Source organism: Echeneis naucrates, chromosome 17 (genome assembly GCF_900963305.1).
Source record: "Echeneis naucrates chromosome 17, fEcheNa1.1, whole genome shotgun sequence".
Classification (NCBI taxonomy): Eukaryota; Metazoa; Chordata; class Actinopteri; order Carangiformes; family Echeneidae; genus Echeneis; species Echeneis naucrates.
Genome location: NC_042527.1, coordinates 17,563,659 through 17,588,920, shown reverse-complemented (window position 1 = coordinate 17,588,920; position 25,262 = coordinate 17,563,659). Strand labels below are relative to the sequence as shown.

The following is a 25,262-nucleotide window of genomic DNA, read 5'->3' as shown; positions in this document are numbered from 1 at the left end:
AGCAGCAGGTCAGTCACTGTGAACAGGGCACCATCTAGTGTTGCATGCAGAGTATAGAAGTGCTGCTGGAAACTTTTACCAGATGAACACAGCTCAGCCATGTTGGGCGCCTGTCTCACTGGATTTTTGTGTCTTTCGCCCCCTCGAGAAACAGCAAGGTCAACAAGAGGTCAAATTTCACTTCGAAGTCAGAGCGAAGGGGCTGAGCGAGGCCGAGCAGACCTGAAGGTGTAGCCTGGTGGAGGTCAGGGTCAGGTGGGGGTGGGCAGAGCTGCTGATTGTTTGCATAGACCAGGCCCATAAACAAACCAAGGCCTGAGGCGCTGCAGCTCCGCTCGGAGCAACTTGAACTGGAGCCTGAAGTACGACTAAAACTTCAGCTGTTTTCAGCTCAGTTCCTGTAATTATGGTTATTATTATTTATTATTGTTTTTATTAGCAGAGCTGCAGTAATTATTGTTTAGTGATCACTTAGTCAAGATGAAACTACTCCAAACTATTTTTGATCACTAGAAGAATTTGAATCTCAAAAGGTGAGGATTTTCCGCAGATGCAGGACAGTTCACGACTTCATCTTGGTGCAATTTCTAAACAAAAATTAAGCAAAGAAATAATTTGCATACTAAACACTGATGGGAACTTTCATTGGCCCCACACCTGGTATTTATATTAGACTGCTGTCCTTGGTGGATCTTTGTTGCAATGCGGTCATTCGGACGAAAACAAAATAAGTCGATACTGCAGCTTTAAGATTCTTCAGTTCAGACATTTCACGTTCACTAACGAGTCATGAAAGAGTTGCTGAAACAGTCTTTGTTGCTACAAACACCTGCAGCTCCTCTCTGACCTCAGTGTTTGACTGTTCACTATAAACAGTGGAAAAAGTTCACTCGAATGTTTCAAATGCAACGCAAACGTGCAAAGCTCAAGATAATGCTTTTATTGTATTCTTGTGCTTCCGCTCGCCTGGACACTAACTTCACCTGTGGATTGTTTTCTGTGTCAAAACTACGAGCTCCGTTCGAAAGACGGGGCCCCTGTAGGAGTCACTGACGCCTCGGACCGCCTCTAATCTCCACAAAAACACTGGATCTTTCCAAATTAAACACATTTTCTAAATCTAACACTTGACAGCAGGTTTCCAGCTGTTCCAAGATTCTTTTGTTTTTTTTCTTTTTTCCAGGCAATACTAAAAGCTGAGTTCAACAAAAACCAAACTGTGCAAAAAACAATAAAACACAGCAAATGGTGTTTATTGTCAAAGTGTAGGAGTAGGACAATGTTATATGTGCATAATTCCTTATTGTGTACTCTAATTGTGCAACAAACTAAGCTACAGTATATACAGACATCTATCATTAACTGTTGATAGCTGGATGACAGTTATACTGTATAACAGTAAATCTAGTTGGCCGGTTGCTTGGGCAGGACAGTCCGGAAAGACAATCCCTCAAAGGCCCAAGACTTTGGTATCATCTGTCTCAAATGCAAAAATGGTGACTCTTACTCTTACAGTGTAAATATCAATCAATACAACTAAACACATCCATTAAAAACATCCACATGAATATACTCAATGCAACAAATGTTATGCAGAAAAAAATCTCCCCCCCCTCCCCTCCCCTCGCCCCCTTTCAATTCTGCTGCTCTCTGTAATCTCCATAAAATCCAGTAAAGGTTAAACAAACATTTAAATGTTACATATCCCATAAAAGTAAAAGAGGATAATGTTATGAGAACCCCCCAGTCTAGATAGCAAGGATGCTTTGTGAAAAATATATGTATAGTAGAGTGAACTAAACATTTACATGATTTTACAGGTGGAAAGAAAAACATTTTGTTTTGACATAACTTTTTTTTTCTTTAAGGAATAATAATAATACAGCCCGACAGTCTATGAACATGCTCTGATCTCGTTACTCACTCCGATCACTGTCCGTGTGACTTCAGGCCGTCAGCCCGTCACGGGGTTGTGGTTGTGTCAGTGTGTTTACTTTTTTTTTTGTTGTTGTTGTTGTTGTTGTTGTTTTTAAGTGTGCGTGTCTGTGTGTCAGTATGTGTGCGTGTTCGGCGCGCCTGCAGATTTAACAGTCCCCCGAGTTGTGCGAATGTGGCCCAGTCTCCATTTTCCAGTCTCTCTGGTCGGCGGCGTCCCCCTGGCCGTGCTGGGAGGCGGCGGGGGACAGGGACATCTGTCTGCGGGGGTTGCCGCTGTGCATGGTGTTCCAGTGGCGCTTCAGATCCGACGCCTTGATGAAGGCTTTGTCGCAGGAGCCGCAGTTGAATGGCCGCTCGCCTCGGTGCTGCCGCTCGTGGTCTTTCAGGTGGGACTTGTGCTTGAAGGCCTTTTCACACAGCTGGCACGCGAAAGGCCTCTCGTTGCTGTGAACCCTCTCGTGCCTCTTCAGGTCGGGCCCCCGGATGAAGGCCTTGCCGCAGACCACGCAGCGGTGAGGCTTGAAGCCCGAGTGGATCTTCAGGTGCTCCTTGAGGTGGGCGGCGGTGGTGAAGGCTTTGGGGCAGTGCTCGCAACCGTACGGGCGGTTGGCGGTGAGCAGACGCTCCTTTTTGGCGTTGTGGTCCATGGGCTTCGCTCCCGTGCTCTGGCAGGAGCCGTGGTCGCGGTGGCCGTACAGCAGGTACTCCAGCTTCATGTCGCTGGAGGAGGAGGAGCCCCAGCCGTGGCTGTGCGGGTCTTTGGCCATGTTGGTGTTGTAGTTGTGCGGCTGAGACACGTGCGAGCCGCCGGGCCCCATGCTGTCCATCCCCTGGTCATAGAAGCTGTTCTTCCTCACCTCCTCCATGGCCAGCTCCTTCAGGATGGCGTCCTGAGCTCTCATCCCGTGGTCGCCAGGCGCTTGGTTCTCCCGGGTCTTCATGTTGGTCAGCTCGCGTTTCTGGGTGCACAGGTTGTCCAGGAAGTTGATCCCCAGGATCTGGCCGGACGACATCATCATATTGATGTCCTTCTTCCTGACGGCGAGCCGGGCTGTGTACATGTAATTGAGCACCTCCTCGAAGATGTCGGAGCGGATGAAGTCCAACTCCACGATGGAGTTGTCCTCGTCGCTCTGCTTCTTGAAGAGCTTTTTGAAATAGTTGCTGCAGGCGGCCAAGACACAGCGGTGAGCCCTGAACTCTATGTTTTCCACCACCACCACCACGTCACAGTGCTCACCTTCCATCCTCTGCTGGTTGAGCATCTTCAGGAAGGTGGCTTTGTGGTCATAGTCGATATATCTCAGTAAATCAGACATGTTGCAGGTCAAATAGGAGCAACCTGCGGAGGGAAGCACAGGAAGGAGTCAGATATTTGGAGATGTAGCAGATGTAGTTAAAGTGCACAGCTGAGGGTGGAGCCCTCGTTGCTCTCCTCCGACATAACACACAGGTTCAACTGTCCAACATCACATTTGCATCAACTTTTTGTTTTTTTTTTTTTTTTGGAGCGACATGCAAACGACGTCACTTTTATCTTTTATTAGCGCGCGCGCAAAAAAAAAAAAAAAAAAAAAAGCAAGAGTAAACAAACAAACAAATAAAAAATTAAAATGAAAAAAATAAAACCATAGTGTCCAAATTAATGAAGCAGAAAACCTTTTTGTGGGAAAGGGGGGATAAAAAAATAAATAAAAAAAAGATCCGACAGGGCCCCAACAGCGATGAAAGCCGCAGCAGTGTTACTCAGGAAAATACAAAACAGCAGCAGAAGCAAACAAACAAACAAACCAAAACAAAAACAAACAAACAGACAGACACACTTTTTTTTTCGCCCACCCGGACTTGACTCGCGCGTTTTCGCCGCCGCGTTGGCGTGACAAGTGGCGTGGCGCGTGCAAAACGAATAACCTGAGCAAGAATATTTCACATTTCACTGCGCCCAGCCATTTTGGTCAGCAAGCCTCCATTGGCATGTTTGTGGAGGCTTTGGAGCGGCTCCGCCAGCAGCGGCGGGCCGACAGGCGGCGGCGGACGTGCGGAGACGCGGGCGCGCAAAAAAACCGCCGCGTCGCTTATTTCGTTCCGGCCGGCGACAAGGAGAGAAATGAAAAAATGTTAATACCCGAAGCCTGAACGCGATCCCTGTGTTGTCACGCAAGGCAGTCGACGACGATCCAGAGCTGTCGTTTTTCCTCTTCCTCTTCTTGTTGTGACTGCGAGGCTGCACAGGAAGCGCCGCATTGTTCTGCTGCCACCTACCGCACCGGAGCGGCGAGGGCGGCGGCGGCGGCGGCGGCGCGCAGATCGTCTCTGTGCGGGAAGATGAGCCGCTCTGCTGGAGCAAATAAGTAAATAAAAAAATACAAATAAATCGTAAAAATATTAAACAGAGCCCTGCAGAGGGGGAAAAAAGCTCCCAACAGTCTCCACGTCTTTTATCACAGATTGTGACAAAATCCTTCCACATTTGATGATAATTATTACGATAATTTATTGTATTTTCAGAGCACTTTTAGCTAAGAAAGTCCAGTAAAAACAACCAAAACATGCAGAATCAATGAAATTCCATCTTTCCATCAGAAGATATTAGGAGTTATAATGAATAAAATAAAAAGTTAGAAAACAGCCGAACATAATAAAAAAAGCCTTGTAATGAATTATCGTGCAAATAAATGATCCCATTCTTGCCGTGACCTCTCAGGGCTGCCCTGAAGGACTCTGACATCTGATTTACCTTATTACCAACAGGACAAAGGAAAGAGAAAGAGATGCTCCTTGTCATCTATGTCCATATAATTTCACTCATCAATTGTTGTAAAGCTGCAAATAAATGAGCCTTGTGTAAAAATCCACCGCTGATCAGACGCGTTGACTTCAATATTTTGTGAAATGTTCAGTGACAATACATTCAAAGTAAACACATTCATAACATTCATTTTTTTAGAAGCTAAAACCCCCCAAACTGTTTCATTTACTGTCAAAAGTGGGAAATATCCACATTTATAAAATGGCATTAACTTGTTAATGTTTTTTCACCAACCCAAAAAATCTTAATGCTTCTTTCCGAATCTAAATGATTCGTTTTTTAAAAATCAATTATTGAGTTAATCTGCTCAGCTGTAGAGCACTGATTGGTTTCTTGGCTCCAGGACAAATGATTAAACCGTCAGGTATAGAGGTCAACAGAGGGGGCCAAAAATAATCTTTGCCCCAGGGCCCCTCAGGAGGTTATTCCAGCCATGGTCACACATTTTATTTGATATTCAGGTCACATGTGAGGAAGAATGCTCTGATAAGATACCAACCAAAGAACATGCTGCATCATGAAGTGATGTCACATCTCATTAAAATCTAGTCTGAACTGCTTTCATATTCCCCAAACTAACAAAGAGAGAAAGCAGGCCCCCTATGAGCCAGCTGTGGGACCATAATCAGCACCAGATTTACCAGCTTTCTTCTTCCTCTGGGGAACAAGGCCAACAGTTTAATACGAGTAAGCAAATCCTCACACACTCATCCGCCTTTCACGGTTGGTCAGTTCATGACGTGGTAACTTATCTTGGAAGGGAAATCCCCAGAAGTGGACTTGTGGTCACCGCACTAAATTTCAAAAAGCCATTTATGGCACAGAACAAATCTTATTTTCTCTATTTAAATAATGTGTCTATGTCAGAACAGCATTGAGAGAGCTGTCCCGATAACTTCTGTTATGTGTACTTATATATATAACTTCTTGTTCCTGGATTTTGATGTGTTGCAGGTTTTTAATTTTGTGCTGCACTTTGTTCATACTTGTTCAAATCGAGTCCACCAATGTTTCCAATCAAGTGATGCAATATTTCAAATTCTCAGCACAGCCAGATTAACAAAAATAAAATAAAGTAAAAAAAAAAAAATAATAATTTCAGAACTCTTTCTATCAGGACTCAATGTGATTCCCGCCCAGCAACAGAGACAAAGTGAGACCTCTTTCCTTTGGCTCCTCTCTGGGAAACGCTCAGTGGCCCGGAGGGGGCGTGGCTCGTCGGGCCTCAGTTATCCAACATAATTACCAGCAGCACCTCGGATCCGTCTTAATTACCCGGGGGGGCTCCCATCAACAGATCAATTAAGAGTTTCTGGTATTTGGTTCGATGAATGATAGATCTACTGCAGTTTGCTGATTTTTCTCCCATCAGTAAATTTATTTAACTCGTCTTTAAGCTGTTCAGCAGCCACAGCTGAGGATATAAATCCTGATTTTCTTCTTAAAGGTCAGGCTGCCAGGGCATGTAGATATGATCACCCATAAAAATAAATAAATAAATAAATAAAATAAAATTAAAAATCTTTCAACTAGGATTCAGCAATTTCACGAGAATTTAGATGATTAAATTAAACATGGCAACCCCAAACCGCCACACGCCGCAGCTGTACAATTTACTACTGGGATATAAACCTCAGAATCATTCATTTAGTATTCAGAACTAGTAAACAAAACCCTTATTTAAATTAGTTTTTTTTTCCCTCTTTTGCAAAATGTGTGTTAGCACTGATTGAACAACACTCGAGTTTCAGCACTGTGGTTGACATTTTATTATTATAGAAGAAAACAGCAAATTAAAAACAAATGCATTTGCCACTTTTATTCCACCATTTTGAGGAAAACACGGCTGTACGTGAACAATACGTGGTTATCCGGATACAGTTGAACAGATGACAGATGACATACAGCTGACATGATCAGGAGGGATTGACAGATCTCTATTTGGCTTTGCGTCTAGTTTGGCAGTCTGAGCCCTTTTGCCTCACAGTCACACAAACCTGGGACTTGTCCTGCAGCCAATCATCCACCCGGGGGAAACATTCAAAGCCTGCACAGGCACATTAAAATCTATTTCTCACACAGAAATCTTGATTCTTTGGCATGTGCCAAAGTAAGACTTTGGAAAAAAAAAAAAAGAAAAAAAAAAGTGTTGGGAGTGTTGGAATCAGTTGATGAGAAACAACAAAATACTGAAATGATCATAAAAAGGAAATCACTATTCAAGTAGACGTGACAAAAATCAACTCGGAAAGATAATTTGCTATTTTCCTAAGGAAGCCTTGATATGTACAATACTAGGTCATAGTGATTTCTGTTTCAATGACCTCAGGGAAAATCATCGTGTAGCTTGAGTGAGTGAGGTGATGCTTGCTGGCAAATGAGGTTGGCACTTCTACAGCAAGGTTAAATAGTGTAATGCTCTAACATTTACAGCCTACAGCGATTTAAAGTTTCTGGAGTGATGGCTTTATTTCATAAATAAAACATTGCTACAATAATTATTCTCAGTAATCATAAAAATGCATCAAAGTCATAAGGCAGTGAAAGCAAAAAGGTTTGCTTGCTGCACACAGGGATTCCACGTGCAGATGGATCGAGAACCTTTTTTTTTAAAATCGTATGGTTTTCTGTGTTTTCTTGCCATTTGTTTGATAATGCGACGTTTGCGTCCTTCTCATGCAAAATGCTCTTGTTTATTCTGCAGGTGATGGTTGCGACGAGCGGCGAGCTGCAGCATCTGGAGAGTAAGGAGCCTTTCTAGTCTTCTGAGAGTCCCGGCGGGCATATGAGGAGTTCTGGATGTTGGATTGTGGGAGGGTGAGCAGAGACAGCCCTTCTCAGCGCTACTCCTGGAAGAGCAGAGGAAATGGCAGTCAGCGGATCCTGCGTACGTAATCAGATCTGCACCTTTAGTGGCACAGAACATCCTGCCAAAGACTGAAAACGAGCTTGATAGAAGGTTACGGCAGCTTTGTGCCCAGAAAAAAGATGCACTGAGGGACTACTGAGTTACAGAGACGCTAATACACAACCATAGATACACACAGGCTTCCGGGGCACGTTGCACTTATTAACTTTAATCTAACAGTGTGGTTTTGAATTTTGGTTTTCACTCGAATTAAAAACGCATCACACAACTTCTCTCTGGTAAACCAAACTACCAGAGAGAGAGAGAGAGAGCGAGAGAGGGGAGATTGATTGGGACAAATTGCTCCTTCAGGGTGGAGACCATTTTGGATTTCTAAATTGGGCCCTTCGAGCCCCAGGGGGAGTCTTCTGGATCAGATCTGAGCTCATATCGCAGGAATCTTTTGAGAACAATTGGAAATGTAGTTCATGGATGGGTGTGCTGAGGTCAGATGCAGCCAAACTTTAAAATGAGCTTGGCTTACTCAGAAATGATGAGTGATGGGAGAAATTAGGCTGTTGCAGTATGAAAAATAAACGCTGAACATATTATCTGACTAATGAGGTTAAACGGATCCATTTGGTTCCTTATTTGAACAGGGAAATATGATATTCAACCTTTTCAGTGGCTGTTGAACTCAGGTAAAGGATTTGATTTGCTACAGATATATTTGGTTATTTATATTTTCAGCTCATGAGATGACTTTTGTATGTCATTCTGTTTATACAGTATTGATTTATTGTGTGTTATCAGCCACATGACTGATCAATGAGTTATATATTTTGACTCCTCCAGACATCCCAGATGGAGTTTAGTGAGTGTAGCACTAGTGTGTGTGTGTGTGTGTGTGTGTGTGTTTGAGATGAGTTAGAACTTGGATATTTAAGACATCCTGGATGATGCAACTCTGACTGTGATCAACAAATCTGTGTGTATCTACAGTCGTGAGAGACGAGCATCCAAAAACAAAACAAAACAAAACAGAGAAAAACATTTAGTATCACATTCAAAGTGCTTCTCAGAATGGCAGACGTTGTGTGAGACAGGTAAAGCTATTAGAGAGCACGCACACAGAAACACACACACACCACACACACACACACACACACACACACTATAGAGGGCAGGGCTGCTGAAACAAAGCCAAGCATTCCCTTCTGTTGAGTCCCACAAGTAGACACATGCACGCCTGCTCATCTCCACACCCTGCACCTTGGGATCGTTTTAGTCAGAAGCTTAAAACACAACAAGCTTCAGATCCAAAAGGTGAAATTAGAATATAATAGATGGTGTGGTGTTTTCCAGAGACAACAAAAAACTAACCCCCCCCAAAAAAAAAAAAACCCAAAACAAAACACAAAAAAAACCCCCAACAACAACAAAAAAACAAAACAAACTATGCTTAAGAGAGAAGGTGGTGAGGTTATAAAGACATGCTGTGGAATGAGAACAGTTCCCCCCCTGTAGCTCCATACCTGATACAACCCTGACATTACTGACAGCGGGCAAGCTGAAACACAAATGGCTGCATTTGTGTCGTTTGTGGAAGTGCTGATACAAGGACTGCTGACCTATTTACCCCCTACACACACACACACACACACAGAGGAAGAGTGCAACTGAAAGGAGCAGCATGCTGCTGGATAAGAACAGCATAACATACACAGCTTTGTGAAGTTTTACTTTATTTGGAGAATATTATTATATCCATTTTAAAATCTGGAAATATTTATGATTCTATTGTTCTAAACTCTATTGGATAAAATGTTCCATGCGACATGTTGGAGCACAGCATTTGTGTACTTTGCCAACAAAAGGAATCAAACAACATCAATGTTCTTGTATGAGCAGAGTCAAAAATAGACTGAAGCACATCTGTGCACACTCAAGATCAGATTTCAGTCCATACGGGCATGCTTGCAGAAGACTGAGTGTTCTGAGAAACAGAAGCTGGTTGAGCTGGTATTTAATCACTCATCGCTGCCTCTGTCTTTTGTGTGGCTACATAATGCAGACAACAATGCATGGAAAGTGCACAACATGAAAGCGTAACCATTTCAGAAGCTTGTTTTTCTGTGCTAAGCAGATTAAAAAAAATTAAATAAAAATAAATTTCTATTAGGGAAGAAGTTTTAAATTTTATTCGAAGACAAATCAATTATCTACGTAAGAGCGGTTACAGCAAACACAGCAGCTCTTTCTAATAAATAAGGTGATTCGTTCCAGCAGGGGGAGTGATGCAGCAAGAATGACAGAAGATTGCATGAGAATGCCAGCAGCATTACTGCAAAGGTTTGTAAGCCTTGTCATTAGGAGCTGAGACTGTAATATCCGTTCTGCGTGCACACACGCACCAGCCGACCTTTTCCCTGCAGGGGGAGCGGAGCTGGAATGAAAACAGCATGATGCATTAGCTGTAAGTGCTACAGAAGCTGGCCCGTCTGCGGCAGTGAGAAGAAGTGCTGATGGGAAAAGCAGCATGCCCGAGTATGGAGACCAGCTAGGTTTTAAAAAAAAAAAAAAAAAAAAAAAAGCCCAGTCCTACTACATCAAAACCAACACCAGACCAGACTAAACCCGGACAGTGCGGGGACCAGGACTGGGGCCTCGTGGTCTTACCTGGGTCAGTCCTCCCCCTCCTCTGGTGTGATCTCTGTCTCTTTATGTACCACTACTTTGGTCACTGACATGTCAGGATGCTGTTCTTTAGCCTCCTTTATGGCCTGAGCCAGAGCCTATGTACGGGAGTGCAGTGCCAGGAGGGATCACCAGGGGGAGACAGAGAACGGGGAAGGGCAGGGAGGGAGCGGGATGTTGGATTGTAAGTCAGTATGCCAACAGGGAAGTCACTTTCAGTTACACTTGTCATACTTCCAGTATTTGTTAAAAGGTCACATCACATGTTAATACTGTTTTGTTGAAAATGTCACATGCTAGACCAATCTGTGCCTGAGCTACGTTCGCAGAGTGAAAGTTTTTCGCTCTGAAGTAGAGCTTTACTTATTCATAGTCACGTTTTAAATCCAATTTACCGACTTCAAAAGCAAATCCAAAAATATTGAATGAACAGATGAAAACTCAGAGAGACCTGATCGTGGTCGATGTCGGCGTCTCCTGTGATGACGATTCTCTTCTCGATCCTCGTCTCCGATATCCCTCCTTTCACCGTCTGACCAGCAGAGAGCAAAAAACACGCTTCAGTCACAAAAATCATGTGGCAACGAATATTAACTAAGCTTGACTAAACAGATTATACATTTCACTAGACAGTATTCTCATGTGATTGATCCACTTTCCCAAATGGAAATTTAACGATGGAAACCTAACGCTCCATGAAGGCAGCTCTCAACCCATAAATGGTAACAAAATATACATCAATAGATATGATGCAGGTTAAATGGCAGGTAGCAGTAAAAGTTCATTACAGCCCTGAAACGATGAATCAGTTGGATGACTGAAAGAAAAAGATTGATAATTTAACAGAATTTATGTGAAAACTTAAACGTCAGTAAAAACCCCTGTTGGATGTGGTCAGTCACAAACCTAAAGGTCAAAAACTTTGTCATTTATAGTTTTCCACATCCAGACCCCCTTCTACCTTATTATTTTACTTCTGTTTTTAATTAACTGCAAATAATAATAAAAAAGATAAACAATAAAAAAAAAAAAAAAAAAAAAAAAACTAACTAAATAAATAAAAAAAAACAACAACAACAAAAAAAAGTTAGGAGGCCAAAGGGACGATCGACCAACGCTAACCTTCGTGATGTGCGTGGTTGTCGTGGTGCTGGTCGTTTCCGAGGTGATGGTCTGGGCGCTCAGCAGCACCCCGGGGTCTGCGTCACCGTTAGTCTCACCCTGTTGATGGACAAAACGCATTTTTTGAGATGATATCTGTGCTCAAAGTCCAAAATTTCACAATAGAAAATTTGATGGATTTTAAAGTTGAGAGCAGCATGAACCAATTGATTTAGACACAACTCCTTTATCTCTCCTGAGGGGAAAAGAGTTGGCTCTTTGCTTGAGTTTTTATACCAGCTACTGTGGATAGTGTGGTTTGTAATAATATCTTTGACTTTGAAGCATTCAAATCCAAAAACAACGCACTAAAAGAAGCCCAGTAGAGTTAAGATAGCAGCAAAGTGTAATGCTAGCTGTGTACCTACAAATGAAAATATTCATGGTACAACTATTAAAGTAATTTGAGCCATTAGGCCTCATGCTAAAAAAAAAGCTATCGAGCGCTTCCACAAAATCATCATCTTTGCAGGCCACCTCAGACTTACTGTGTCATACAAGATCTGTCTGCTCACAGTCGCACCGTTTTGATTCATTGCCACTTATTAAACCTCATTTTCAGGCAACTGTTTTCTGCGAAGGAGCTCTGGAGACTGAACTACCTTCCCAATCACCAATCAGGAGACCAAAACAGGGCTAAAATAAATGAGTATCTCAGTATCAGACCTACATTTACCAGGTGGACATCAAATTTAGTGTCTAACTAAATGTTCATGCTGTGCTGCATCTGCTGAGGGTGTAAATCACTAATTATGTTCCCAAGATCATCTCAACTGTTGGCTGATTATTTCCTCTGGTTAGAGAAAGACTTTAATCAGAATCCCCTTTTCAGTCCTTTCCTGAAAATAAATAAATAAATAAATAAAATCTGCACAAAACGTAAAACGAGGTGGTGATTAAGTTTGTTCTCGTGTACCTCTGCAGCCTCGTAGGTGATTGTTTTTGTCTCCGTGTGGATCACAGGCATTTCTTTGGTGCACACCTCGCTGGCCTCAAGACTCTGGAGGGTGAAAGGAAAAACAGACACTACTTAATACATGCAGAGGGAGAACTAGTATACTAAATCCATCTGTGCTCTGAGACGGATTAGATGTCATGTCTGAAACAAGTTGCTGCAGGTGTTCACTGTGAATATTGCAGCTTCATTCTGAAAACACTGCAATGTCTTACGTAAAATTGATGCAATCTTTCTGGTAAAACAAACCAGAGGCAGCCACTGAAGGAATGCAGTCTATCAACGAGCATGCAGTCATGCATTAGAGTCCCTAATCCAGTGAGGGGAGGAAAAAAAAAAAACAAAGCAAAACAAAACGGAGAACCCCAAATCACAAGGTTTTGATCAAGTGTGTGCACCACATCATATAAAGAGGTCCCCCGATCTGATGAGTGACAAACTGGTTAGCAAGTCGAGATGCACATCCATGCTTTTGGTGGAGTCTCGCCCCTTGATTATTAGCGGCAGATTGTGCCAGCAGGAGGAGAGGGTGGTGGTGATGTTACGGGGCCGAGGTGTAGGCAGCTGGGGTTACCTCCGACTGCAGCAGGACATGAGTGGGGGGGTGGGCAGAGGTAGGAGGTTCATTCAGGCTGGATTTCAAATCTTCCTTTTCTTCCGACACCTTAACATCTGTCCCTTCTGAAGCTCTCTCACCAACGGTATCTTCTTTTGGGATCAGATCCGACTTTCCAGCCGCCAATTCTTCTGCATTTGTCTCCTCCTCCTGGATTTCATCCTTTGAGCCATCCATCTGTGCGTGGTAGTATTTCTCTCTTCCGAAGGGTAAAGGTCTCAAGACGTCTGGAGAAGTGTTTCGACCTGAACATTCATCCACCTCTTCATCCACCTCCTCAATACCACCGTCTAACTCTCTTGGGAACTTTTCTTCCTGGAAATACTGCACGTCATTTGAGAACTGGACTCTCTTGGCATCTCCTTTTTTCTTTCCCTGCGTTTTATATTTTGAACCTGTTAATTCATCTTCCAAACAACTCTCTCCTGCTACCTGGATGTTGGATTCCTCTTCTCTTGATGACCGCCTCCCTTTCTTTTCACAACCGCTGAGGAAGGTAGGATTAATAGAGACACCGAGACCGTTATTTTCATTTCTCGACATCGCTGCCTCCCCCTCAACACCTGCCTCCTCTCCCAGCTCATCTACCGCTTCCTTATTTTGCTTTTCTGCTGATAAGATGAGCACTGCAGACTTTGGCAAAGCGCTATCGTCAGATGGACCCTCATGAAACCCTGAAGTTGTTGCTGCTGGCCGCATGTCAGCGTTCACAGATGCACGCGGCCAAACTTGTTCTATAGATTGCACAGAGCCAAGAATAACAGATTTTTCTAAATGAACAGAGTCAGCTGGTGGACCTCCAGAATTATTGACACTAATTTCAGCGTGTAACAAAGCTGCACGGTCTCCCTCTGCAGGCTCTGCTCCTATTGGTTTGACTCTGAGCACCGGTTTGGCCTTTGCAGCCTCCGGGGTCTGGATATTCACCGTTGGTCCTGTTGTCTCGGCTGGTGCTGTCTCTGTCGCCGTGGCAACCACCAGTTTCTCTCCTGGATCGGCTGGTGTCTGTGAATGACAATTGTACCATTAAATTATGATGATTTCTTTTTGTATTACCCTGGAAAAAAAACAAAAAACAAAAAACAAAACCAAAGCAAAAAAAAAAAAAAACAATCCACGTAGACAGAGCAGAATCGCATCAAACCTGATGGAGAAAAACTTCAGTTAGCAATTTGAGACTTTATGACCTGACAGTTAAAACATTAGCAGGCACAAATACATAAAAAAAAAAACAAAAACAAATCATGAGGACCAGAGAAGAGTGGTCACCTTTTGAGAGGAGGAAAACCATCCCAGCGTAGACTGATAGGACAGGAGGATGGACGAAGACAAGAACAGAGAGATAGGACAAGAGAGGACAGTCAAAGGTCACAATGAACACTAAGCAAAGAGCAAAAGGGAGAGATGGCGGGGAAATGAAAAGTCTGGAATGCTGGGAATACCATTATATATCTATAACCTGACGAGCCTAATCTGAAAGCCGAAAAGTGAAAATTTGATTTTACAATTGCTGAATTAGACAGCAGTGGTGAATTTAAGATAACCTGCGTCTAAAAAAAAATTTTTTTCCTCAAGGACAATGAAATCTGTTTTTTTTCCCCAGGTAGACCCATACATTTTCGTTTCCTGACTTGTTACGGAGGCAGAAGCAGGACTTTGTAGGATGATGGTGTGCAGAAAGCTGCAGCGGCGGCACTAAGCCATGGCTATGAAGTCGCCCCTCAGCTGAAGAAAGGGATGGCGTGGCAAAACAGAAAACCGCAAAACCAAACCAAAAAAAAAATAAATAAAATTAAAAAAAAAACAACCCCCAACAAAAAACATTTTGTTCCATATAAGCTGTTGGAGGAAGCTGCTAAGGTGAGTTGTTTTAGCCAACACGTTTTTATTGAAATAAAGGAAGCGGTGGGCTTTAGTGCAACGCAAATCAGCGGTTTGGCAGGTGTGAGAGTAAACGCTGGGTGTTAAGGGGCCGTTAGCCATGCACAGCTCTTTATTATACTGGTCAGACTGGTTTGGCAATGGGAATAGGCTGCAGGCGGGGGTGGATATATGGAGGGAGGCTGCGAATACCAAGTTGTTGATTTTTAGTTTTCATACAGTACCACTGCTAAGGTCGAGGCTGAAGATTCAGAAACTGTAATTTGAGTCAGGCTGGACTTGGACTGTTTGCTCTGGACTTCTTCAAAGGTGAAGATTTCATCGCTCTGCTGCAGACCGCCGCACATCTTCATCTCTCTGAACTCCTTCGCAGACACACCAAAGACCTCCGACGCTGCTGGCTTCACCTCCTCAGAAATCCATGATGCCATGGCTTTTTTGGGCGAGTCGGTAGCTTTAATCTGACCCATGTCATCAGTTTTTATCTCAATCTTCGGACTCAGTGTCTTGACTACTGTGGTTTGGGCTTCTGTGACTACAGCACCGTCTTCTTTGAAGGTTTCTTCCTCTTTAGAAGCAGACAATAAATCATTCTCTTCAGTTTCAGCCTCTCTTGGAAGTATAAGCTCCTTTTTTTCATCCAAAAAACTCATCTCGCTGCCTTCAGTGTCCACTTTATCCTCCGCCTCCTTCAAGATAATGAGCATCCCTTTCTTGTCAGTGATGGCCTGGGACACTTCCTGTCTCACAGATCCAGGGCTGACTTTCAAAATCGACCTTTCAGACACTTCTTCCTGGAAGTCAGGCATCTTCTCTTCCACCTCCCTGAGGGTCCCGTCCATAAAGACGTCATCGTCCATAGTGGTTGACAGACTAATCCCGTGAGGCCCTGATGAAGTGGCCCCGTCTGTTACGAAACTATCTGCCACGTATTTCACCAGATATCCAGTGGCCTGGGGAGACACTTGGCTTATTGGAAATGGATCGTTCAGGTTAATAAACAGAGGGCATCACATAGCCAATACACGGCAGAATAAGCTCGAGAGAAAAGTCATGTAAGAAAGACACACACACACAAGGAGCTCCAAAAATACTGGAACAGGGATGAACCATTTGAAAATATCTTGGTTTTATCCGTTAGTTTCTCTGCTCAGTGGCGGCAGTGCAATCATTTAACTGTGGAAACAAGACTAACATTCAATTGGTTTGTTTTTCTTCCTATGAGCTTTGAGAAAAAGTGTGACTAAGAAACATGAAACATGGCAGAAATCTGTATCCACATATGTCTGGAGCCAGGAAAACAAGGAAACAATCCGCATCACAGCCACAAAAGTTACAGTTACTGACAAATTTTACCTCAGTTGCTTTAGGTGCCATATCCTCCTTTGGCCCATCTGGCTGCTCATCTGTAGTCTGCAAAAGAAAAAATAACCAAAATGTCACACACATGCAGACAGAAGAGAAGAGCAAAGGACATGACCGGTGAGGCTGAATGTCCAAATGGACAAGATTTGGGAACCAAAGCTCCTCCAAAGAATCAGCTTCCGTTTTTTTTTTTACCCCCCAGTCGGTGAGACACGCTCGGTGCCAGGTAATCGTCTCCAGAGGCTTCGATTAGAATCACTCAGTCCTGTGTGAGTTCAGACTGCCACACAACACAAGCTAATGATAAAACTAAAAAAAAAAAACAAGGGAAGTAATTTCACTGAGCACAACAATCATTATTGATGAACGACTTCACCATCTATTAGCGGGACAAATTAATATGTTAATCAGCTGCTGATGATTTGGTGAAGACAAGGTGAAAGCGGCAAAGAGAAACGCACTCACTGGAGTAACTGCACAACTTTATACTAACTTTGAAGGACTTTCCGAACTGATTTCCTCCATCAAGGTGCCAAGATTCTCCTTCAATATACATCTGGAGTGTAAATATACTGCACCACACTAACTACCATGTAAAAAGTGAGTGAATTGGCTCTGCTATGACTCGTTAAGATGACTCCTAAGATTTATGTCTTTGTTGATACAAAAATCTCCTGGGTGATGTCATGCTTCACACACACATACACACAAACGCCGACACTCAGTTAGCTGTGGGCTGCAGCTTACATCCTGCGGCTCCAGAGGCTCTATCATTGGTGCTTCATCTGATCTGGGTGAGCGCGCGGGGGACGAGGAGAGCCTCTTCTCCCACTCTGTCAGGCCCGGCGTGCTGCCGCCGGTCTCAAGGAAGGAGCGCTTCAACTCGCTGATGTTGGTTTGGTGCTTGACCATCTCAGTTGGAGTCTCAGTGTCCTGCAGTATCCGGTCAACCATGATACAGAGAGATGAGGGCAGGAGCAGCGCGGCGAGAACGACGGCCATGCTTTATGTATGCAATGGTAGCTTGCATATCAAATTAATTACTACCCCCCCCCCCATAATTCTTTAGGTCTCCTGTTCACAGGCCTGTTTAGATGGCTGTGCAGGCTACTTGTATACCAGCTCATACAAACAGAAAAACTTCCACCCACACGGCAGCTGTAACCACAAGACGAGCAGCTTCTGCTTAAATGCTGAGGGAGCATTTAGGAGAAGCTTAAATTCAGTGAAAATAAAAATGGCATCATGCATTTATCTGCAGATTTAGTTTTGCAGGTTCAATGAGGCAAATACACTCCCAAAAACTCATTAGAAGTTAAGGTCTCTACAAACAGACTTAATTCAGTTAAGTTTCTGCTGTCTTATTTCTCAGTAAAACTGCTCACAGCAAAACACACATGTTAGACAAGTGTGTAATAATGACTCCCATTCACACACCAACTCCAGAAAACAGTATCTAACACTGGCAGGTTAGACAGAAGTAAATAAATCCTGTTTCTCCTCATAGCGAATGACTGCGTGCATATTTCAGTCATGCAGTTTTTTTCTTACCAACCTCTAGCATCAGATTGCTATGCCTGATAAAAACGTTTTCCCCTTTTATTCGTCTTATGAAACTATACTGTAAAAGAAGAAAGAGGGGAGAGGAGCTGCAGTTAAAGTTGCTGTGGCATGTTAAATTTAGACTCTTGAGCTTGAGCTGGGAGCTTTGACTGTCAGTGACATGATGGCAAAAAATTAAAAAAAACCTTGAAAACTCTGAAATCTGACTCTTGGGTGTAGCAGAAGGAAAAGAAATTGGAACACGACGCCAACATTTACAAACCAAAGCATTCGAGAAATGAGCTGGAATGGTGTGTTTAGAAGCAGTGACAGCTTTGCGGCGGCAGTCTGTGAAGTGAATTCAGGCGAGAGTGAATGGCCAGTCTGGTGTGTGGTATGATAGTGAGTGTGTCAACAACAGCAGGAGCAGCAGCAGCAGCGACAGGCAAGGCAAGGCGGAGGGAGCACACAAAGTGAATGATGGCTGATGTCTGAGTGGCTCAGCGCATCTGGTGGTGGCGGCTGTGTGATGCACCGAGCAGGGCCATGAAGCGAGCCCAGTGTACCTGAGTCCGCATCTCAGAGTCCTCATCTGCTTCCGACTGACAGCAAGTAAAAATGGAGAGCACAGAGAGCGTGAGACAAGGAGGAAAGGAGCCATTAAAGAGAAGAGACGAAGAGTACCAATCAAATCAAAGATGAGGAACAGGAAAGAAAATCAGCAACAAGGAATGGCAGGCAGAGACGAAGGAAGAGGACTGTTTGCTAAACCCCTTTCATTAGCCGTGTTTGCCCACTAACAGCTTAGCAACCAGACCTGTCAAGATCTGGCTTTGTCCACATGGGTTTAATGAAAGTGATAGTTTGCTTTTAGTGTGAAGGGTCATGTGAAGCATAAACTCTGTCTGGTAAAACATAAACTTTAAATATTAGTACATGCAGCTAACTAGCTTCACGTTTGTGCGATGGTATCATAATGTATAGCCGATGAAGCACAACACAAGGAAACACAAAAGTACAAATGCACTGGAAGCAAACCTAGAAGATGTGTGGAGACTTTCTGCATTACATCTGAGAGTTACATGGTATGCTTAAAAAAAAAAAAAAAAAAAAAAAAAAAAAAAAAAAACACCACACAAAAAAAAAAAGCTCTTCACAGCCTGCATGTCGGTTAAGTCTCGACTGGATGAAAACTGGTATGTGCTCAGGGGGAGAGGGGCTTTGCAAACAGTCAACTGCAGTGAGGCCAGTGGTAAAGACAGAAGGGCAGAAAATACAGCTAAAACCTTTAAAGTGTGCTGATGGTAAAATATAACAATTAAAAACACGAGCTCAATGGGCATAACCGGACGGCAGGCATACGTAACGTGCAGACTTTCAAACGCACAGCTTCTTCCAAATCACAACCCAGCTGTAATCTTTAGACACCACATCCTCCCCAGATGTACCAACCTCTGTGGCAGTCAGCTCTCCATCAAAGGCAAAGTCAGTTTGTTCGCTGTCAGTCTGCTTTCACAAACAGACCGAAACGGTTCCGAGCGGCAAGCAAGAAAACGAGAAGAACCCAGTTTGTGAACCCTTGAAAAGGCATTACTCATCTACACAGATATTCTTAATAACCACAGATGGAACGAATGGAAATGCACTGGTTGTTTTTGTGAGCTTCACCTTACAGTATCATACAACAGTATAAATAAGGTTAGCAGAAGTGGAATATATATTGAAAAAAAAAAAAAACAAAACAAAACAAAAAAACAACAACAAAAAAACAAAAACACAAACAAAGCAAACGCAAAGTAAGCAAGCAAAACAGACTCAGAGGAAGTTGAAACCTTTGGTCAGTCACTTTGACATTTTGGGAATATATCATTCAATTTGCCGTCCGTTTGAACGAGGCAGATTCTTTGTGGAGATTCAATGAAATTCAGTCCAGGCAGATAAAATATTTGATGATGTTGTCAGAACAGATAAAAATTTGGTTCGATGGGTTTGTTGCCGAACAGTAACCTGACTTTCAGGCCCTCCCCCCTCCTCTCCATGCATGTTGACACTGAAGGTGATTTGAGTGTCACAGTCTCTCTGCGTCACAGGCTGCGCTACATTAAATGGATTTGTGTGAATCCAAAGGCTCGTTGCTTGAGGGGGGGGGGGGAGCTATCACACTTTGCAGTAAGCATCCTCACTGAAAACGCAAAGAGCCTTTTCAGCACGACTTTTTGTTTAAATGATTCATTTCAATTTGTGCTGCTTTGCTTGAGTCACCTTGCAATGCAGAGAGACTGAGTGCTTAAGATAAGTATGGACGTGTTTCCATGCAGCTGGGTGTTGACCTCTACACTGCTACAGTATAAAGATGTGAATGTAGATGATCACACTGAGATGGGTTAGGCACAAAGCTGTATTTAAATATGAAGTTTGGTGATTTGGGATAATTGGCACTATGGAGACTTCATAAAATCCTCTATATTCCGAATAATATTCATTCAAATATTTAGATATTTGCATGATAAATCATTTCATGGCAATTTGTTGGTGACAAAATGTTAAAAAAAAAAAAAGATTTCAAGTTCTCACTGTTTGTGTCTAACCCTCCCATAAAAAGGTGAAGTACGTACAAGCCAATCAAATATGAAATGGTGAAACTTGCAGGTTCATCTCTGTGTACTGCTGATGTTGATGGGGATGTAGTCTACAGGATGAGAGTGTGACTGGGCAGAGATGAGGTTCTGAAAGTAGGAGGACTGAGAGACACTGGGACAGACACAGTCTCCAGGTCGGCTCTGAACTGGTGAAACAGCAGAGCGAGATACAGGACAGGATAAGGGGGTTAACCGCTATAATGATCCGTCGTTTCTAAGCCAGAGGCGGGTACTGGAACATAAAGGCACACACACCTCCTCTTCCTCTGAACTGTCATGGTCATGGTAGCCCTGGGCTATGGAGGCTGTCAGGGAGGCTGCCTTGGGCTCCAGGTAGCAGAGGCACAGCGCCAGGGGGAAGGAAAGGGTGAGGGCGTAGGGGACGGAGAAGGAGGTAGAGAGCAAGAAGAAGAAGATGAAGAGGAAGCAGGGAATGAGTGACGGTGACTTAATGGGGAGAAAGTTCTGCGCGCACTCGGGGAGGAAGCGCATCTCTGACAGATCGGGGAAGGTGAGGTAGCCATCCTCATCCAGGATGGAGGACAGGTCGGGCAGGTGCAGGGAGAAGGAGAAGAGCGTGCCGCCGCGGCTCTTGCCCTGCTCCAGCCTCTGCTTGCGGGCCGAGAGCAGCAGCGCCTGCTCCTCCAGGAGGGCGGCTTTGCGGTCCGCGTGGGCCTGCCGGCGGCGGCACCCAGCGCTGCTCTTGGCTGGACTGACTGATGAGGCCCGTTTGCGCGTGTTCTCCCTGCGCCTTCGCCGTACTTTAGTCGATGAAACAGGAGATGAGGGGAGTGAAAGCTCAGAATGGAGGGGGTCGGTTGCGTATACACAAGGGGAGTTCTGATGGGAGAGTAATGTCAACGGACGGATGACGTGTGTGTAAATGGAGGAGGGGGGGGGCAAATACACATGAGCACACACACGAGTGTAGTGTGGGGTCAAAGGAAGGACAAGAAAAGAAAAGCTAATTAGTAAAGCGCACACAAGATGAAAGCACTTAGGCCTAGTCTACTGCAGAAGGTTAAGCTTAAAGCAACTGGGAATTCTTAATAAAAAAAAAAAAAGATTATTACGAAAGAAAAACAAACCAAAAACCTCAAAATGGATTTGAAAGACAGAGATGCAGCAGCTTTTAGGAAACCATTTCTTTGAAAATCTGGCAGCATATTTACATTTATTACCTCTCTTTGAACCAAACACGAAAACACATCAAAGCCTCAGAAAGGTTCTTTTATCCGAATTAAACGCAGATGCGACCCCTCTACAGGCGTCCGAGGACAGTGGTTTACCTTTGTGTCGTGTCTGAGCGGTGTTGTGGCAAGGGGCTCCGGTGTCCCTGCAGCGTCCATCTTGGCGTCCTCTCGCTCCGCCTTCTCTTCCTCCGCTTTCTTCTCTGCCATTACCGTGGTGATGATGTCTCCCTTGGCGACGACTTTGGCCGCCCCGTCAGCCGCGTTGTCCTTCATCAGAGTCTCGTGGTTTTCCATAATGGGAGCTGGAAACGGCAGGGGAGGGGGAGAAATCAATAGCATTTTATAGACACCGATGCTCTGAATGATCAGCTAAGAGCTTATAAAAATAAAAAAAAAAAAAAAAGGTGCTTTGCACCTGCACATTGCTGTGTTAATAATATCCAGTGTGACTTCTGCGAAATGAAAGACCTTTTTTTAGAATAAGCAGAATACAGTAGGGACAAAAATTTCACTTCTCAGCTAAAATAGCAGCCTCACACACAAAAAGGTTCTTTTAACCAAAGATGTTCAGAAACACACGACAGCTGAGTTACTGCTTGCTCAAAGAGCGTTTTTGTCTGATTAAAAATGACCTAATCGTTCAGCTGTCAAAAAACTGCACAAATAACCGGAGGACCTTCCAGTCCCTCCACTTGAATGGCCATTAATCACAACCCCCGGCTCCGCTCCCTCACCTCCATCTAAGCTGCGGGACATGTTGTAGCGTTTGCTGGACGAGCGTTCGAAGAAGGGAGCGGGTCTGATGATCTGAGAGCTGGCCCGGCGGGTCTGAGCCTGCGTTCTACCGCTGTAGCGAAACTTGGAGCCGAGGCTCAGGAACTTCTTTGGGGGCGCTTCAGGGGATACCAGCCTGTCGCAAGTTACACACAGCTCACATTAATGACAGCATAAACAACACGGGGATTGAAGCTTTGCACAATTTTTTTTTTGTCTCTATTGAGCCTGCAGGCTGGGCCTGGGAAAGAGCCCAGGAGAATGTTTTTGGCTTAAAAGCAACACAAAGGGACTTAGCATGCTATCCAAATGGCAACAATTAGAAACAGCCTCAACAAGGTTTCATTATTAAATCATTTGATGTGACTCTAGATAAATTATTGTTTCCAAGGTTGATTGTGATCATCGATAATCAAACTAGCTTGTGTTTGACTCGGATACAGAAACGTCACTCACTGTTGGGAGACATGAAGTACTTCTTTGCTGTTGCAGTAATTTTTCAAATGAAAAAGTAGTCACAGTCAAGGTTCCACCATGATTTCTCACCTGAAGAAGGTGTGGTGTTCAACGCAGACCTTCCACAGCCTTTTGGCAGCACGGTGATTCGGTAGTTTGAAACCGATCGTGCTTTCAAACTGCTCAAACTGAAACAGAACAACGCAATATGGTCAAATTCCCCATATCGGTCAACTTCACCTTCTTTAATGCATGCTTACTTAACTTTCTGTTAACTTATTTTGCATTGTTAGTTGAGTAATAACAGTTTTTTTTTATCACAAATTTATAGAAAGTGTCACCACTTTATTTACAGCAATATATACTGAAATCTGAGTATCCTCCTCTTGCCATTTTTCTTGTTCATCTCTTGATTTCATGTCTCAATTCAATATTAAAATTTTTCTGCACACAGCTGCAGTCTTAACGAAGCCCCTACAGATTATATACAAGATGTTTGACAGCTTTACACAATGAAAATATTGCTGCACTACGGTTTTCCCTTTTTGTAATGTCAGTAAAGAGTAGGGAGATAGTGCAGAAATATTAGTTTAGGATATTTTAGGAAAAAATAAGCAAGACTCCAAATCTCCAGAACTTCCTAAACTTTCAGCCGCCAGCTGCAGTACGTGGTGTGTGGCGGTTTTGTAAAATGTTGCTGAAAAAGAAGGAATTTGACAGCACAGTGTTTACCCAGCAGACCAGCTCTGCACATCCCTGTAAATAAAATTACGATTCCTCAATATTGAATCACCTCTCCGGGCCGGATTTTAATGTAGAAGTTGTTCCTCTTGTAGGAGATCTTCAGGATTTTGGGCCAGGCAAACCTGTTGATCCGCAACCTGTCTCTGTAGATGAGGAGGCCACTTGCACACACTCCCAACATGATCTCCACACCCTCAGAGTCCTGGGAACGTCACACACACAGAAAATGACAACACAAAAAAACAAAAATAAAACATTAGTTTGTCGAAATTCCTTCAAAATCCCTGGCAACCTCAAAGTGGGAGCTGCTAAGCACTTCATGTTGTGCAGAACATAAAAGTCCTATTCCATTAACTCTAAGGCAGATACTGTGTGGATGGTTTTCAGGAGCCAGCGCGCAGCAGGATAGATGTAAACAGAGTCAGGTGTTTGGTAATAACAGGGTGAAAGCAGGCAGGTGGAAAGTGGAATCAGGCATACTCTAATCTTGTGTGTGCAGTGCTGTGTTCATGTTGAACAATGACGCAAAAGGGGACGCCAAGTGAGTTAGAGTGGCAAAAGCGACAGTGAGGTTTCAGGGAGCTCTGGATGAAGCACAACACGATGGTCCTCACTGCACCAAGCATGAGATAAGTAGGTGAAAACCAATGGGGACGCTTTTAGAGGGGATGCTGGTCCAAAGCAGGAACAGACAGTCTTAAAACAAACAAACATATGTATCGTTTGTATGTTACCATGCACAACTACAAACAACACACACACACACACACACACTCACTGGAGTAAGCACATGTGATGCTGAAGCAGCCTCTTACCTCTCCCTCAGCTGGAGCCAAGCTTTCATAGAGACTCCCTACCAACTTTGCAATAACGAGAGAGAGAAGACAAAAGAGGGATGCTGGTCTGATATGTACATATTTTTCTCTTGCGTATCAAAACTATGAATCACAGAAGCAACACTGAGCAGTTTGTCCTGAGCAGTCCACTCAGTTTGATCAAGGCCGCTTCCTTGTCTCTGTCATTTCCTCTATTCTGATTTGAATCTGCAAAAGCAATATCCTCACTGTCACTTACATCTAGAGCCATTTCGACTTTCAAAGTGCTTTTGATAACTGGACTCGCATCAAAACTGATGACTGTAATTCTGGTTTTACAATGACAGCGGTCCTGCTCTTGCACTCCAGCTCTCTCTCTTTTCTTCCTGCGCTGTAACGATCCGTTTGATCCCATCTGTCTGGCAGACTCCAGACCCCCCCCATCATCCATCCAGCCTTCAGCCCAGAATCCACAGAGGCAGCAGTGATATAATGTCAGTCAATCAGCGGTGCAGCAGAGGCATGTCAAACGGAGGCATTTCTGTGGCAGCCATGATGTTTTTTCAAGCAGCGGTGTTGTGGTGACAAGCGTCACAATTGACTGCATGATTAGCATGTGTTAGTTTTGCAGAGTATCTATGTCTTGGTTCTCAGTTGTCGAGGTCATGGTTGTCTTAAGTTCTTAAATTAAGGGCAACTGTCTTCCAAGTCAGACCTCTCATCCAAAAGGCTTTTTCAGTTCACAGAGAGAACACTAAACATTTTCAACCACTAACTCTTGAACACTCACCAGCATTTAAAAAGGAACAGCTCAGGCTCAACTACTGAC

General features: G+C 43.7%; 3 protein-coding genes across 3 annotated transcripts in view; all 3 read right to left on the bottom strand.

Annotated features, from left to right (window-relative positions):
- Positions 1–1,237: 1,237 nt before the first annotated feature.
- LOC115057738 (zinc finger and BTB domain-containing protein 14-like) lies at positions 1,238–4,173 on the bottom strand. The gene is made up of 2 exons (XM_029524932.1): positions 4,064–4,173; positions 1,238–3,280 (listed from the first exon to the last, which is right to left on the bottom strand). Exon 2 carries the CDS (start codon positions 3,255–3,257, stop codon positions 2,085–2,087), a length of 1,173 nt encoding a protein of 390 aa, XP_029380792.1. The 5' UTR covers positions 3,258–3,280; positions 4,064–4,173; the 3' UTR covers positions 1,238–2,084.
- Positions 4,174–6,501: 2,328 nt separating this feature from the next.
- Positions 6,502–25,262, bottom strand: part of epb41l3b (erythrocyte membrane protein band 4.1-like 3b) — a 36,253-nt gene continuing 17,492 nt past the window's right edge. Inside the window, exons 9-22 of the mRNA XM_029524479.1 lie at positions 23,668–23,820; positions 22,965–23,062; positions 22,379–22,554; positions 21,741–21,946; positions 19,265–19,318; positions 18,379–18,414; positions 17,018–17,203; positions 16,262–16,318; positions 13,952–14,029; positions 12,370–12,453; positions 11,415–11,513; positions 10,744–10,824; positions 10,275–10,390; positions 6,502–7,596 (exon numbers count right to left, since the gene is read on the bottom strand). Coding sequence (XP_029380339.1) covers positions 10,280–10,390; positions 10,744–10,824; positions 11,415–11,513; positions 12,370–12,453; positions 13,952–14,029; positions 16,262–16,318; positions 17,018–17,203; positions 18,379–18,414; positions 19,265–19,318; positions 21,741–21,946; positions 22,379–22,554; positions 22,965–23,062; positions 23,668–23,820 — 1,419 coding nt within the window. The 3' untranslated portion in view covers positions 6,502–7,596; positions 10,275–10,279. The remainder of the gene's footprint in view (positions 7,597–10,274; positions 10,391–10,743; positions 10,825–11,414; positions 11,514–12,369; positions 12,454–13,951; positions 14,030–16,261; positions 16,319–17,017; positions 17,204–18,378; positions 18,415–19,264; positions 19,319–21,740; positions 21,947–22,378; positions 22,555–22,964; positions 23,063–23,667; positions 23,821–25,262) is intronic.
- On the bottom strand, positions 15,022–16,023 carry LOC115057390 (uncharacterized). The gene has a single exon (XM_029524478.1). The coding sequence runs from the start codon at positions 15,763–15,765 to the stop codon at positions 15,112–15,114; it is 654 nt and encodes a 217-aa protein (XP_029380338.1). The 5' UTR covers positions 15,766–16,023; the 3' UTR covers positions 15,022–15,111.

Bases quoted from the DNA above. Each gene is read 5' to 3' on its own strand.
- LOC115057738 (XM_029524932.1), bottom strand. From the start codon at position 3,257: ATGTCTGATTTACTGAGATATATCGACTATGACCACAAAGCCACCTTC.
- LOC115057390 (XM_029524478.1), bottom strand. From the start codon at position 15,765: ATGGACGATGACGTCTTTATGGACGGGACCCTCAGGGAGGTGGAAGAG.